The following is an 11,774-nucleotide window of genomic DNA, read 5'->3' as shown; positions in this document are numbered from 1 at the left end:
AAAATGTATATAAGAGAGAGGTAAAAAGCATCATAATAACAAAATTTGATCCTCTCTATCAAACATCACATCATATTCTTTAAATTCTAAACGTGAAATTAAATTCAATAAGATATGTTAACAAATATATAATCTTGCAAGCATGAAGAGTATAATTTTTATTTTTTTATGAAATTTGTTGGAGAAACTTTTGTTCATGCAAAAAGACTCCAATTTCAACCGCAGCACCTCTGCAATTTTTTTCTTCTATTAAGACCTCCTATGCCTAACACAATTGTTTCATCAGGAGACATTTTTCATCCCTCTCTATTTCATCTTCTTTATTCACTCTTAGGTTCAATTAAATGTTTTATGAGTGCTTTCAAAAGTTCCTATTGGACAACACACCTCCCATCTTACTTCTTTAAAGCCTAAAATTTTTTGAACCATTAAACCTTTCTATCTCATACATCATGGATATCATATTTTGAAATAAGTTTTGATATTGGTTCTTAGGAAAACACCAAACTTCTATATGAAAGCACTTAGAATGAATACAACAACAACATCAAGCCTTTATCCCACTACATGGGGTAGGCTACATGAATCCTTTTTCTCCCTTGTGTCCTACTAAGAGTCAAATTCTCGCTTAGAATGAATACACAAAATAATAATAATAAAATACAACATTAATAGAAGACAACAATATTTATGTGGTTCAATGAGAATAAATCTACATCCACGAGCAAGAAGAGAAGATATTATCTACTATAGAAAAATCACAGGTGCATAAATAAAAAGGACACAAGAAAATACTTTTCCTGAAATTCAACTGTAGCCAATCTCACCATAAAATAGAAGGCTCAAATGTGTTAACTTAACCAAAGAGAGAATAACATAAGAGAGATTACGAATAAAAAATATTTGAAAAATATCAAAAATCACCGGCTTAAATGTTATCTAAAACATAGTTCCAACATGTCTATGGAATTGTTGTAAAATTTCTAGCACAATTGTACTTCGACACAACAAGATAAAACTCCGTGGCAAAAAAAAATATCCTATTTTTAGCAGTGTTAAGGAGGTGATTTCAAATCTAAAGCAATTTTAAATTTTAATTTAAAGTCTATCCAAAATAATAAATTAAATAAAAAAAGTTTTCAATATTTATCCAAAAACATAGTTTTATCCTAAAGGTCACCTGTTTTGAATTCGTATATATCCTAGCAAATTATTGAATAAAAAAATCTTGACAAAGAAAACGTGCATGAGGAATATCAACTTTCTACAAATCAAACTGTGCAACGGACTTGATATAAATAACAAGACGAAAAAAAAGACCTTTGTTTCCATGTAATCTCTACAAAATTAAATTTGCAAAATAAGGCATGAATTATGTCATGGAGAGAACCCAGATTTTCATCTTCGCCTGGCCGGAAAAATATTCATACAACTACAAGGGAATCATTTATGGGCCAACATAAGAACAATGAATAAAGTAAATTCCTTAAATAAACCAACCTTTCCTATTGGTGCAGATAACAATCCTGAGGAATGTTTTGGCGTTCCAATAACCAGCGCCCAGTATTTCCTTTGCAACACTCTAGAAGCATTCTTGACACTCTTCAAGACAAAATTTCATGAAAGAAAAGAAAGGGAATCAATTCTCTAAGTCCATACAAAATGAAGACAAATCTAAGAATCGACATTTTTTTTGGAAATTTTGCTTGCAAGCATGACATCACTTACATGCTTCAAAACTCTAGAAGTCTTTTCACGGAAGATCGAATGCAAGATAGAAGAGCTAATTTGGGTTCTTCCAAGAACCAGAAGACCACTACAGTCTCTATCAAGCCTGTGCACCTGATATTATCCAAAGGCTTATTATCAGCGTGTAAGACTCATAGAAAAAGTCATGTAAATCTATTAAGCTTTGTTTGTTTGAGCGTTTTTTTGCCTTTTCTGTTTGGAAATGGAGATTTTTTTTTTTTTGGTTCGTCAAATCACATTCCCAATAACTCCTTTTTTTCATTTTTCTGTAGTTTTGAGAAAGCTTTTTATATATATTTCTCCGTTAGAAAACTCCATTTTTTTGAACTAATGTTTTTTAAAATTGTCTTTTACAAAAGCACCAAAAAAACAAACGAAGTCTAAAGCCCATCCTTAGTTATATGGCAACGGGCAATATTAACATCAATCAATCATGATAATATTTAGTTGCATTATTGAATATGAAAAAAAATGACTTTTTTTGTCTTATTTCATATAATTCTTAAATATTAAAAAAAAAACAATAGTAAAAAAACCAAGGCAGCAAAAACTTAATAACATTAGATATAGGATATGATTGGCAATGGATTGCATGGAGCTCAAGTACTAAAAAATCAAATCCAAATAAAAAACTAATTAAGGTCTAATACTATTGTGAGTAATGCACAAGAGTGCGAATTATAGAGGAATTAAATTAATGTGTCATATTTTAAAACTATGGGAGAGAGTAATCGAGGATAAGTTATGACGTGATACTAATGTTTCTCAAAATCAATTTGGATTCATGCCAAGCAGATCTACTGTGAAATCTATACATTTATTGAGAGGTTTGATGGATAAGTATAGAGAGAATATAGAGGATGTACATATGAAATTTATTGATTCAGAGAAATCTTATCAAAATCAATTTGGATTCATGCCGGGTAAGTCGACTATGGAAGCCATACATTTATTAAGAGGTTTGATGGAGAAATATAGAGAAAATAAGGGGGATCTACCTATGATTTTTAATGATTTAGAAAAAGCATATGATAAAGTTCCAAGATAAGTGCTATGGAGAGCTCTTGAAAAGAAAGGAGTTAATAATGCTTATATTCAAATCATTAAAGATATGTATGTAGGAGCCATTACTTGTGTTCAAACACAAGGTGCTTTGACCAAGTATTTCCCTATTTCGGTTGGGTTACATCAAGGATCAGCCTTAAGCACATATCTTTTTGCTTTAGTCATGGATGTTCTCACTAGACATTTGCAAGAGGATGTACCTTGGTGTATGCTTTTTGCTGATGATATTCTTCTTGTTGATAAGACTAGAGAGGGAATTGAAAGTAAACTTGAATTATGGAGGTCAACATTAGAGACTAAAGATTTTCGCTTGAGTAGATCTAAAACGGAATATATGGAGTGTAATTTTAGTAGTAATAGACCTAGTGAGGGGATTGTGACTTTGGGCGATCAAGTCAAGGTAGGGGCAGATCTAAAAAGACTTGGTTAGAAAATATTAGGAACGACATTTCTTTATTAGATTTAAATGAGAAATTTGACCTTTAATAGGACACAATGGAGAAAAAGGATTCATGTAGCCGACCCCACGTAGTGGGATAAAGGCTTGATGTTGTTGTTATTGTTGAGAGAAATCTTATGATAAAGTTCCAAAAGAAGTGCTATGGAGAGTTTTAGAAAAGATGGAGGTTAATAATGCTTATACTCAACTCATTAAGGATATGTATGCAGGAGCAGTTACTTGTGTTCAAACACGATGTGGTTTGACCAAGTATTTTCCTATTTCAGTTGTATTATATCAAGGGTCATCTTTAAGCTCATATCTTTTGATTTAGTCATGGATGTTCTTACTAGACATTTGCAAGAGGATGTACCCTGGTGTATGTTTTTTACTGATGATATTCTTGTTGTTGATAAGACTGGAGAGGAAGTTGAAGGTAAACTTGAATTATGGAGGTCAACCTTAAATTCTAAAGGTTTTTATTTGAGTAGAGCTAAAATTGAATACATGGAATGTAATTTTAGTAGTAAAAGATCTAGTGGAGGGATTGTGACTTTAGGCGATCAAGTTATTAATAAGAGTACATATTTTAGATATCTTAGGTCTCGTGTCCAGAGTGACGATGAAATAGATAGAGACATTATTTGTAGAATTCAAGTTGGATAATTTAAGTGGAGGAATGCATCGCGCCTATTGTATGATAGAAAACTACCCTAAACTTAAGAGAAAATTCTATAAGATGGTGGTGAATCCTATAATGCTTTATAGTGTAAAATGTGGCCATTAAAAGAGAGGCATACAATTATGTTAAGTGTTGCAGAGATGAGGATGCTCAGGTGGAAAAGTGACTTTACTCTTAGAGGACAAATGTAAAACAAGTGTATACGTGAAATGGACGGAGTAGATCTAGTGACAAATAAGATTAGAGATAGTCGCCTTAGATGGTTTGGGGATTTTTTGATTGGCTTTCATTGGATTGGTTTGCCTTTGCGGGTGAATGTGGCATGGGCAATGATGAGGCGACTTTCTGCTCACCATCTGGTCGGAAGTTCTTTATTGACAACCACTGGTGCACCGTCTCACTACAGGAAATTCAGCTGTTATCGGCGGTTGTATAGCCGCCGGTAATAACGGTGGTTTGGCCGCCAGTTAATTCCGGCGGCCTAACCGGTGGTTATTTAAGTATAGGCCGCCGGAACTAGCGGCGGTCATATAACCGCCGGATTAACCGCCGAACCTAAATATTACCGGCGGTATACCAGCGGCTACAACAGCCAGTGTTAAGTATTTTGCCGCCGGAACGCCGCCGGTAAAAGCCCTAAAATTAACCAGCCCGAGCCTCCCATTTCATTTCTCTTCTTCCCTTCTCTCTCTTCGGCCGTGCTCCCCCGTCGCCTCTCGCGCGACCGAGCGGCTTGACAACCGCCAACACCTGTCTCCGGCCGCCGGCGTTGTCCGACGATTATCCGGTGATACACCGGCGGTGTCTACCGCCGGCAATGCCGTCAGCGATGACCGCCGGGTAGCCGCCGGTCCTTTACCGGCAGTATGCCGACGCTGTCCGGCGGTTATTCGGCCTCATGCCGGCGGCTATAACCACCGGCTATGCCGTCGGCAAGGACCGCCGGTTAGCCGCAGGTAATAAATACGGCGGTTTGACGGCCGAAACGCCGCCGGTAATAAATCTGGTAATAACCGGCGGTATAGGTCGCCGTAAAGCCGTCGGCGAAATAAACCGCCGGAGAAACAACGCCGGCAACGGTTTCTGACGCCGTATTTACCGGCGGCTTTGGAACCGCCGAAAAGCCGCCGGTTAGTTTTAAAACCGCCGGTAATGCCAGGTTAACTGCCGGTAATAGCTGAATTTCCTATAGTGCCTTCTAATTCTGATTGGTAGCCTTTGTTTGAGATGTGAGGTTGTGTTTAGTTTGTGTTTTGTGCTTGTTTCCTCCTCTAGATGGTCGCTGCCTTCCTTTTGGGTCGTTGGCAAAAAGCTTCTTGCCATTAACTGAGCCCGACTAACTTGTGTCTTACTTACTATCTATTTCCTCTTCTTTGTTGTTTTAGTCTTGTAATTGTGATTTTGTCCTTTGTTGGGCTTGCTTGTATCCTCCTATTACTGATGGAATAAATATCCTCTTTTATTTAAAAATAAAAAATAAAATTTTACCAATAGGAAATCATGAAATCCAAACTAACCCCAAAAATGAAAAACAACATCATTAGTATTACATAACATTATAGGTATATAAATCCATACTCTTGCTAACTTAACTAGCTTATTATAACTATATTTGCAAAGTTCAAATTACAAACTGATTGTCGTAACACAAACATTTCACGTTTTCGATGACTATAAACTTTGAGATTCACATAATTAATGCTCTTTAAATTGTAGCATTCATGTATGGAATGCCATCAACAGATCAAAACTTATATGCTCCCTTAGCTTCTCTTCTGATTTCTCCACGGTAAGTCTCCAAGAAAAAAATGAATTTCCCCTTCGGTAGTCAATCATTGAACATTCCTGATTATACATATGCTATATTTACAACAAAACCAGTCCGAAGAGTTGTAAATTTATGAATAACTAATTCATTTTTCAGGCATAAAATATTCCTCATGCTACTTGAGCGACGTGAATATCTCCTGCATTCAAATAACCCATTTATTATTCATCAAAATTGATGTCCTTTAATAGACACTCTTTCAGTGCAAGTCAATTAACAATTTAAGTAGGAGGTAGGAACAAGGAACAAGTTCGATCTTATTTCATCTACCTAAATGGTTATAACATATTGCTGGTCAAACCATGAAACTATGAAAGCAAAAACCAAATCAAACAAACACACATGATTTATATATGAACAGTATTTTTAGTTCCAACTCACCAGTTTAGGTGATTCTGGACAATCAAATTTCAAGGATGTGGCAGCCAATACATCGATGCTGTTTTTTATGCCAAAGCCCCCCTTTTAGAATAAACTTGAGAAAAATTAGCTCATATAAAAATACAGATCATCGACATCAAAACTACAAAGATTTAATTAATCACCTGAGTTGGTAAACCATGGGGTTTGTTGATTACAATGATGGCAGAATCCTGAAATAAGGAATTTACTAAGCAAGCATTTGGCAATGCCAGCACAGAGGGAAAGAAAATACAAATAACCTTATACAAGATGAGGCTGCGGATAAACTTGATCTCCTTGTGATTGTCGCGTTGCTCCTTATCTTTCTTTGTGAAATTTTTCACTGTGATGGGCAAAAGGATCACCTCTCCTGAAGTCATCACCTCTTTTGCTGAGACCTTAAAAAAGTGTAAGAGAGTAAAAATTCCATGAATAGAACTCCAAGCACGTAATCCAATCAATCCTTTTTTTAAAATATTGGCCTTTGATATACAAGGGGCTGTGATTTCAGGTCACTGTTATTACCCTTTTAAGTTGATGTCCTTCAAATTGAACTCGGGAAGAAGCATTGATAGAAACCAAGTCTTTCCGCACCTGCTCAAGATATATAAATTTATCCTTCAGCAAAAAAGGTATGTATTAGAGTATGGTAAAAAGTAATAGCCAGTTGATCATTGCAGTTTATTATTCAAGAAAGCATGGATTAGAACATCGTTGTTGACCACATTTTTGGCTAGACCTCATCATTGACCCTAGGCCTTCTAGACAGACCCTATGACCTTAAGTGGTTAGGCCAGCTCATACTTGACCTAGAACCGACCTAACCCTCCATTAGTCTAGCCTTTGACTTTTAGCCTTGAATCCAATGACTGCACTTAGTCTTTTGAGATTTTATCCTAGGCTGTCCCTCTAAGAGGCCCAGATTAGATGACTCGACTCCAGTCACAATCAAGTTCACCCAATTGGCTTAAACCTATAAGTGAGCAAAATGGGATCTAAATCAGTCATTAGACCCTTAGAGGTCGACCGTGGCTTAGAACCTCTTTAGATAATTTAGAGACCCCTTGTGAGTTCCTAGTGAGATGTCGACATCAAATAGATGATGATTCCTTGATGACTGGAAGCTCCTTCATTGCCCTTCGACCTTCTATGCGATTCGGTGAACCCTCTACTCACCACGGACTACGTTCTCAACATTTGTATCGATGACTTTCTTCTGAACCATTGTACTGGCGACTTTCATTTCTTGTGTGGATAGCATTTCAGTCAAACTTCGTTCTCCGCCTTTGTTTTTGAACTTGTTCTCGTCCTTTAGTTGTTGACACCCTTCTTGGCCTTCAGACATTAAAATCTTGCACTAGACCTCACCACTAAGTTTATCTTCTTAGCCTTTGAGCTGAATTCATTCTCAGCCTTTAGTTGTCGAATTTTTTCTTGGCCCCAAGGCAAGTTCCCATGTTAACTTGACTGAAATCTCTTTAGGGGACAATAGTCGATGATTTATCACTAAAACATAGGAGAATAAACAATATCCTTAAAAATGTACTTTTCAACATCGTTTGGGCTAAAGGTAGGTGTCATTTAGCCAAGGTTAACCTTGACTTGTGCACCCCAACTGTCCCATCATAGGATCTTTCCTTTTCAATAAAAGTTGGGGAAGTGTATCATCAGTTTTACCAAAAATGGCAACTTGACAACCAAGGCATTGCCCAACTTGTCATCAGTGGTGACTGCAGTCACAAGGGAAAAGGCTACCACATTCTTTTTCGCCCTATTAACCCCACCCCCCCCCCCCCCCCCACTCAACTTGGAAGATTATGCATTAGAATAAACGACTAGTGCAAAACTTAGCGTGTGGGAGTTCCCTAAGAGTCGTTGTCCCAGTCCTCTATCATCACCAACTAAGAAACTTGTGCCTCCATTCCCTAGTGCTTTAGCCTTGCTTACTACAACAGGGCTTCCAGTAATCCGTTTACCTTACAGTCAAGGCTCCATAAGAGATGAGGTCTCCCAAGTTCCAACACATAGGAAAATCCTTGGTGGCCCTTCTCTATTTGGCTCTTAATGAGATGATTGAGGAAGGGTTGGCAAACCTTATGTATCTTGAAGCTAGTGACTTTTAAGTCGCCATCTTCCCTTTGACTGGGGATTAACGGCATGTCAACAATTCATTGGTCAAAGTTTATTTTCCGGCAAGTGTACCCATTAATAACAAATGCTTTCAGCTAGAAGTCGGTTACAAGATGCAAAATGACCATCTTGGGCTGAGACTAGTCTTCAGCATTTGTGAGGTGACATCTTCAACTTGTCAAAGACAGTGATTTCTCTTCGTCGGCATTAGGCTGACAACTCCCATCTTGGTGACTTTTATGGTCGACAATTTATGTTATCGCATAGTTCAACTCATCATAAGTTTCTCCCTATGTGAGTCATTCTCAATTTTCCATTTCTACTAGTCAAGCTCTTGAGCCAAGATTCCCTTTCACCAACGGTGCGATGGAGTTGTCGGTGGCCCTTTGACTTCATGAGGTTCTTTCCATAGTTTTCCTCAAGTAAAACTTTCACTCATTGAGGAAGGTGGATGATAACCAGAGCAACCATATGAAAACTCCCTCTCTCACACTCATTTGACCCCACAAAACTATTCACTCTCTCAGCAAATCTTTCTCTCCCAAGCCTAAAGTTAATCTTTCAAACTCTCTCTCTCATAGAAGACTCAAGCCCCCTTGACTGTCAAATGCTCTTCAAAACGAATTAAGAGTTATTTAAATATAAGGCTCCAAGAAAAACTCTAATTTTCAATTTGATTGTCATTGAAGATCATACAATACGATTAGTTCAATTCTCCCTTTAGTATTGTATGAATAATTGTTCAATGTACGATCAATTCAAAATTTTCAAATGATTGTCCAGTATGATCTTATGATCATACAGTACGATTAAAGATCGTAATGGAGGATCAGTTTAATCGAATCGTAGTTCGTCCAGGACGAACTCCTAAACAACCAAACATCATCTCTATCGACTATCCAATATGATATGGATCATACCATATAATCCTAATGATTAATTAAATAGATTCAATTAATTGATTTATGGGATTAATTTAGGTTAGATTTTTAAATATCATACAGTATGAACACGTTCGTATAATATGATTAGAACAAATAGTAATTTAAAAAATATTGCCTAAATTTGATTAGCAGCGGGATTTCCTTATTACAACTGATCGTCCTATATGATTATAATGCCACAGCACGATTAGCTCAAATTTAATTTGCTTAATTAAATGTATTAATTAATTTCTATTTTAAGTAGATCGTACAATACGTCCAAATCGTATAGTACGAACTTTAAAAAAAATAACATATTTAATTTCACTCCCCCTATGTGTGTGTGCACGGTTGCTATGCTAATATACACCTTTTACAATACATTGACTCAAGAAAGATAAAAATACAGACTCTTGCAAAAACCAATCCTATATTATCCAGTCTTGAACCTTGAAAGCTTTACTTGGAGTATGTTGTACCTAAAATATTAGTACATACAGAAAACATATGCAATAGTAACATATAAAAGAAAATAGATAAAGTTCAATAATGTTTGTTATCATCAAAATATAGATTCGGGCTCCCGGATTGCAATAATTTACTCAGATAAGATCCTTTCATGATTGATGGGTATGGAGGCACGAACAGTCTCCCTCGACAGTCAATAAGCATAAGCCATGGGTTGGCCAGCAAGAGACAACCCCCATTGATGTGACTCCAGCTCCTGTGAAATTAGTTTTTGCTCCTAGTCTTAAAAGGACATTATCCCCAATGGACTCATACATCGAGTGATTCTAACAATCCCTTGAGGAAGATGATTTTGAAAAAGAGGATTTAGTACACATAGTTTATGTTGTTTACACCATATTGCATAATCATCCTGAGCTTCAAGATGCAGAAGATAAATCAGAGCAGTTCATGACCATTATAATTTATACACCTTCAGTTAACCAACCCTGCGCTCACCCTTGGCCTAATCCACACCTATCGCCAACCAACCCAAGCACACGCTATCAATGTTCTCTATATGATCCACCAACAATTCTAGCGGCAGTGCCATCTCCCTCTTCTAAATCATAAGAAATTTGACTTATATGGCATTCAATAAAACCAAAAACAAAATAGTCTATATTTTAAAAAATCAAATAACTTTTCATTTTATGTCGAAACAGAACCAAACAAAAAATAACAAAAATAAATTAAAACTGATCCCAAACTAAAAATGTAAGCTATAAATGCCTTGGACTTGAATTCACGATTACTTGTTTAGTTCCATGTTCCAAACCAATTAAGTCCCAAAGAAATAAGTAAACCTAAACAACAAACCGTTCAGATCGCTAACAAAAGAACGCTGCCACACATTTTCTGAAGTACCACACCAGAGTTTCAGACAAGAAATTCAACAAACAGAATGTGTGCAACAGCAAGTTCAAGTATGCGCACTTGCCAACCTGCCTCAAGCGAAAGAGTTTTTGTACAAGGGACATCGGCAAATGCGGGACGCAGTGACGAACCCACTTCAAAGCGGTGGTTATCTCTCCATCTCCTGCCGGCGTCCCGCCAGCGATCTCCTTGGCGACGGAAGATGGGTCCTTCTGAGGCGCGAAAGGTGGCAAAGTGAGCCATTTTCCTCCCTCCTTTCTCCTTTGTTCGTCTTCATTCGCTACTGCCAGAGCTGAAGAAAGGCTGCAGTTGAAAGAGGATCGCTGGAGGATTGAACGGGCTATTTGGTCGACTTGCACTGAGAATAACGGAGAGAAATGGCGGCACCGTTCAAGGCGAAGAAGCATAGCCATTTTGACACATTAATTGTTGGTGGAGGGGTATTAAAATTATTGGGCTAAGAACATTTTGATCCCTTGTTTCGAGTTTTGATTGTCAATCAAGAGAATTTGGTTCAAATTTGATGTATATAATGTTTGTGATTTTATCTTAATTGATCTAAATGTCCAAAAAAAAATTCACGGGCTTTGTTTGTTTCGTCGGGCAAATTATTTTTTACTAATAACCCAAATTATGGGTGTTAAAATGCATGGATGGGTGGGGTTTGAGTTTAATATGAAATTGATTTGATTTGAATCCCCTAAATTCAATCCATTTAATAAATAGGTCAAAAAAATGAACTTGAACTCAACCCTAACACGCTAGCAGCTCAAATGACTCGGACTCAACCCATTAATCCCTTTTAGTTACAAAAATTTATAAATTATCAACTATATACTTTATATTATTTGGTCAAAAAAAAGATCACATCTACAAACAAAAAAATATTAAATGAATCATTTTCGTGTCAAAATTAAACTGGTTGGAATTGTAAAATCGAACCCAAATTGTTTATTAAATAGGTTAATCCGAACCTGAGTTCTTTGGGTCGAGTTATTGACACCCCATCCCTGAACCATATGGATTGGAATAATGGTAAGTGCCAAAGAAGAAATCCATAGCTAATTAAATCTCAGAGATTACATTTTATGAATCAATCATCTATATAACCTATCTTTTTATCTAGTTATATATGCAATAATGATATCCATTAAATAATATAATTATAGAGTG

General features: G+C 36.6%; 1 protein-coding gene across 1 annotated transcript; it reads right to left on the bottom strand.

Annotated features, from left to right (window-relative positions):
- Positions 1 to 1,443: 1,443 nt before the first annotated feature.
- LOC110116645 (RNA pseudouridine synthase 4, mitochondrial-like) lies at positions 1,444 to 11,056 on the bottom strand. Its single transcript, XM_020850310.2, has 7 exons — positions 10,670 to 11,056; positions 6,691 to 6,759; positions 6,426 to 6,563; positions 6,309 to 6,356; positions 6,145 to 6,225; positions 1,729 to 1,842; positions 1,444 to 1,602 (listed from the first exon to the last, which is right to left on the bottom strand). Exons 1-7 carry the CDS (start codon positions 11,012 to 11,014, stop codon positions 1,444 to 1,446), a joined length of 954 nt encoding a protein of 317 aa, XP_020705969.1. The 5' UTR covers positions 11,015 to 11,056.
- Positions 11,057 to 11,774: the final 718 nt, after the last annotated feature.

This window comes from Dendrobium catenatum, unplaced genomic scaffold (genome assembly GCF_001605985.2).
Source record: "Dendrobium catenatum unplaced genomic scaffold, ASM160598v2 original_scaffold_169934, whole genome shotgun sequence".
Classification (NCBI taxonomy): Eukaryota; Viridiplantae; Streptophyta; class Magnoliopsida; order Asparagales; family Orchidaceae; genus Dendrobium; species Dendrobium catenatum.
The sequence above is the reverse complement of the archived record's forward strand: the minus strand, read 5'-3'. Positions and strand labels throughout refer to the sequence as shown.

Bases quoted from the DNA above. Each gene is read 5' to 3' on its own strand.
- LOC110116645 (XM_020850310.2), bottom strand. From the start codon at position 11,014: ATGGCTATGCTTCTTCGCCTTGAACGGTGCCGCCATTTCTCTCCGTTA. The intron at 6,226-6,308 runs GTGATTAATTAA...TTATTCTAAAAG, and splicing joins CCCATGGTTTACCAACTCAG to GGGGGCTTTGGCATAAAAAA. The intron at 1,603-1,728 runs GTAAGTGATGTC...TTTGTCTTGAAG, and splicing joins CTTCTAGAGTTTTGAAGCAT to AGTGTCAAGAATGCTTCTAG.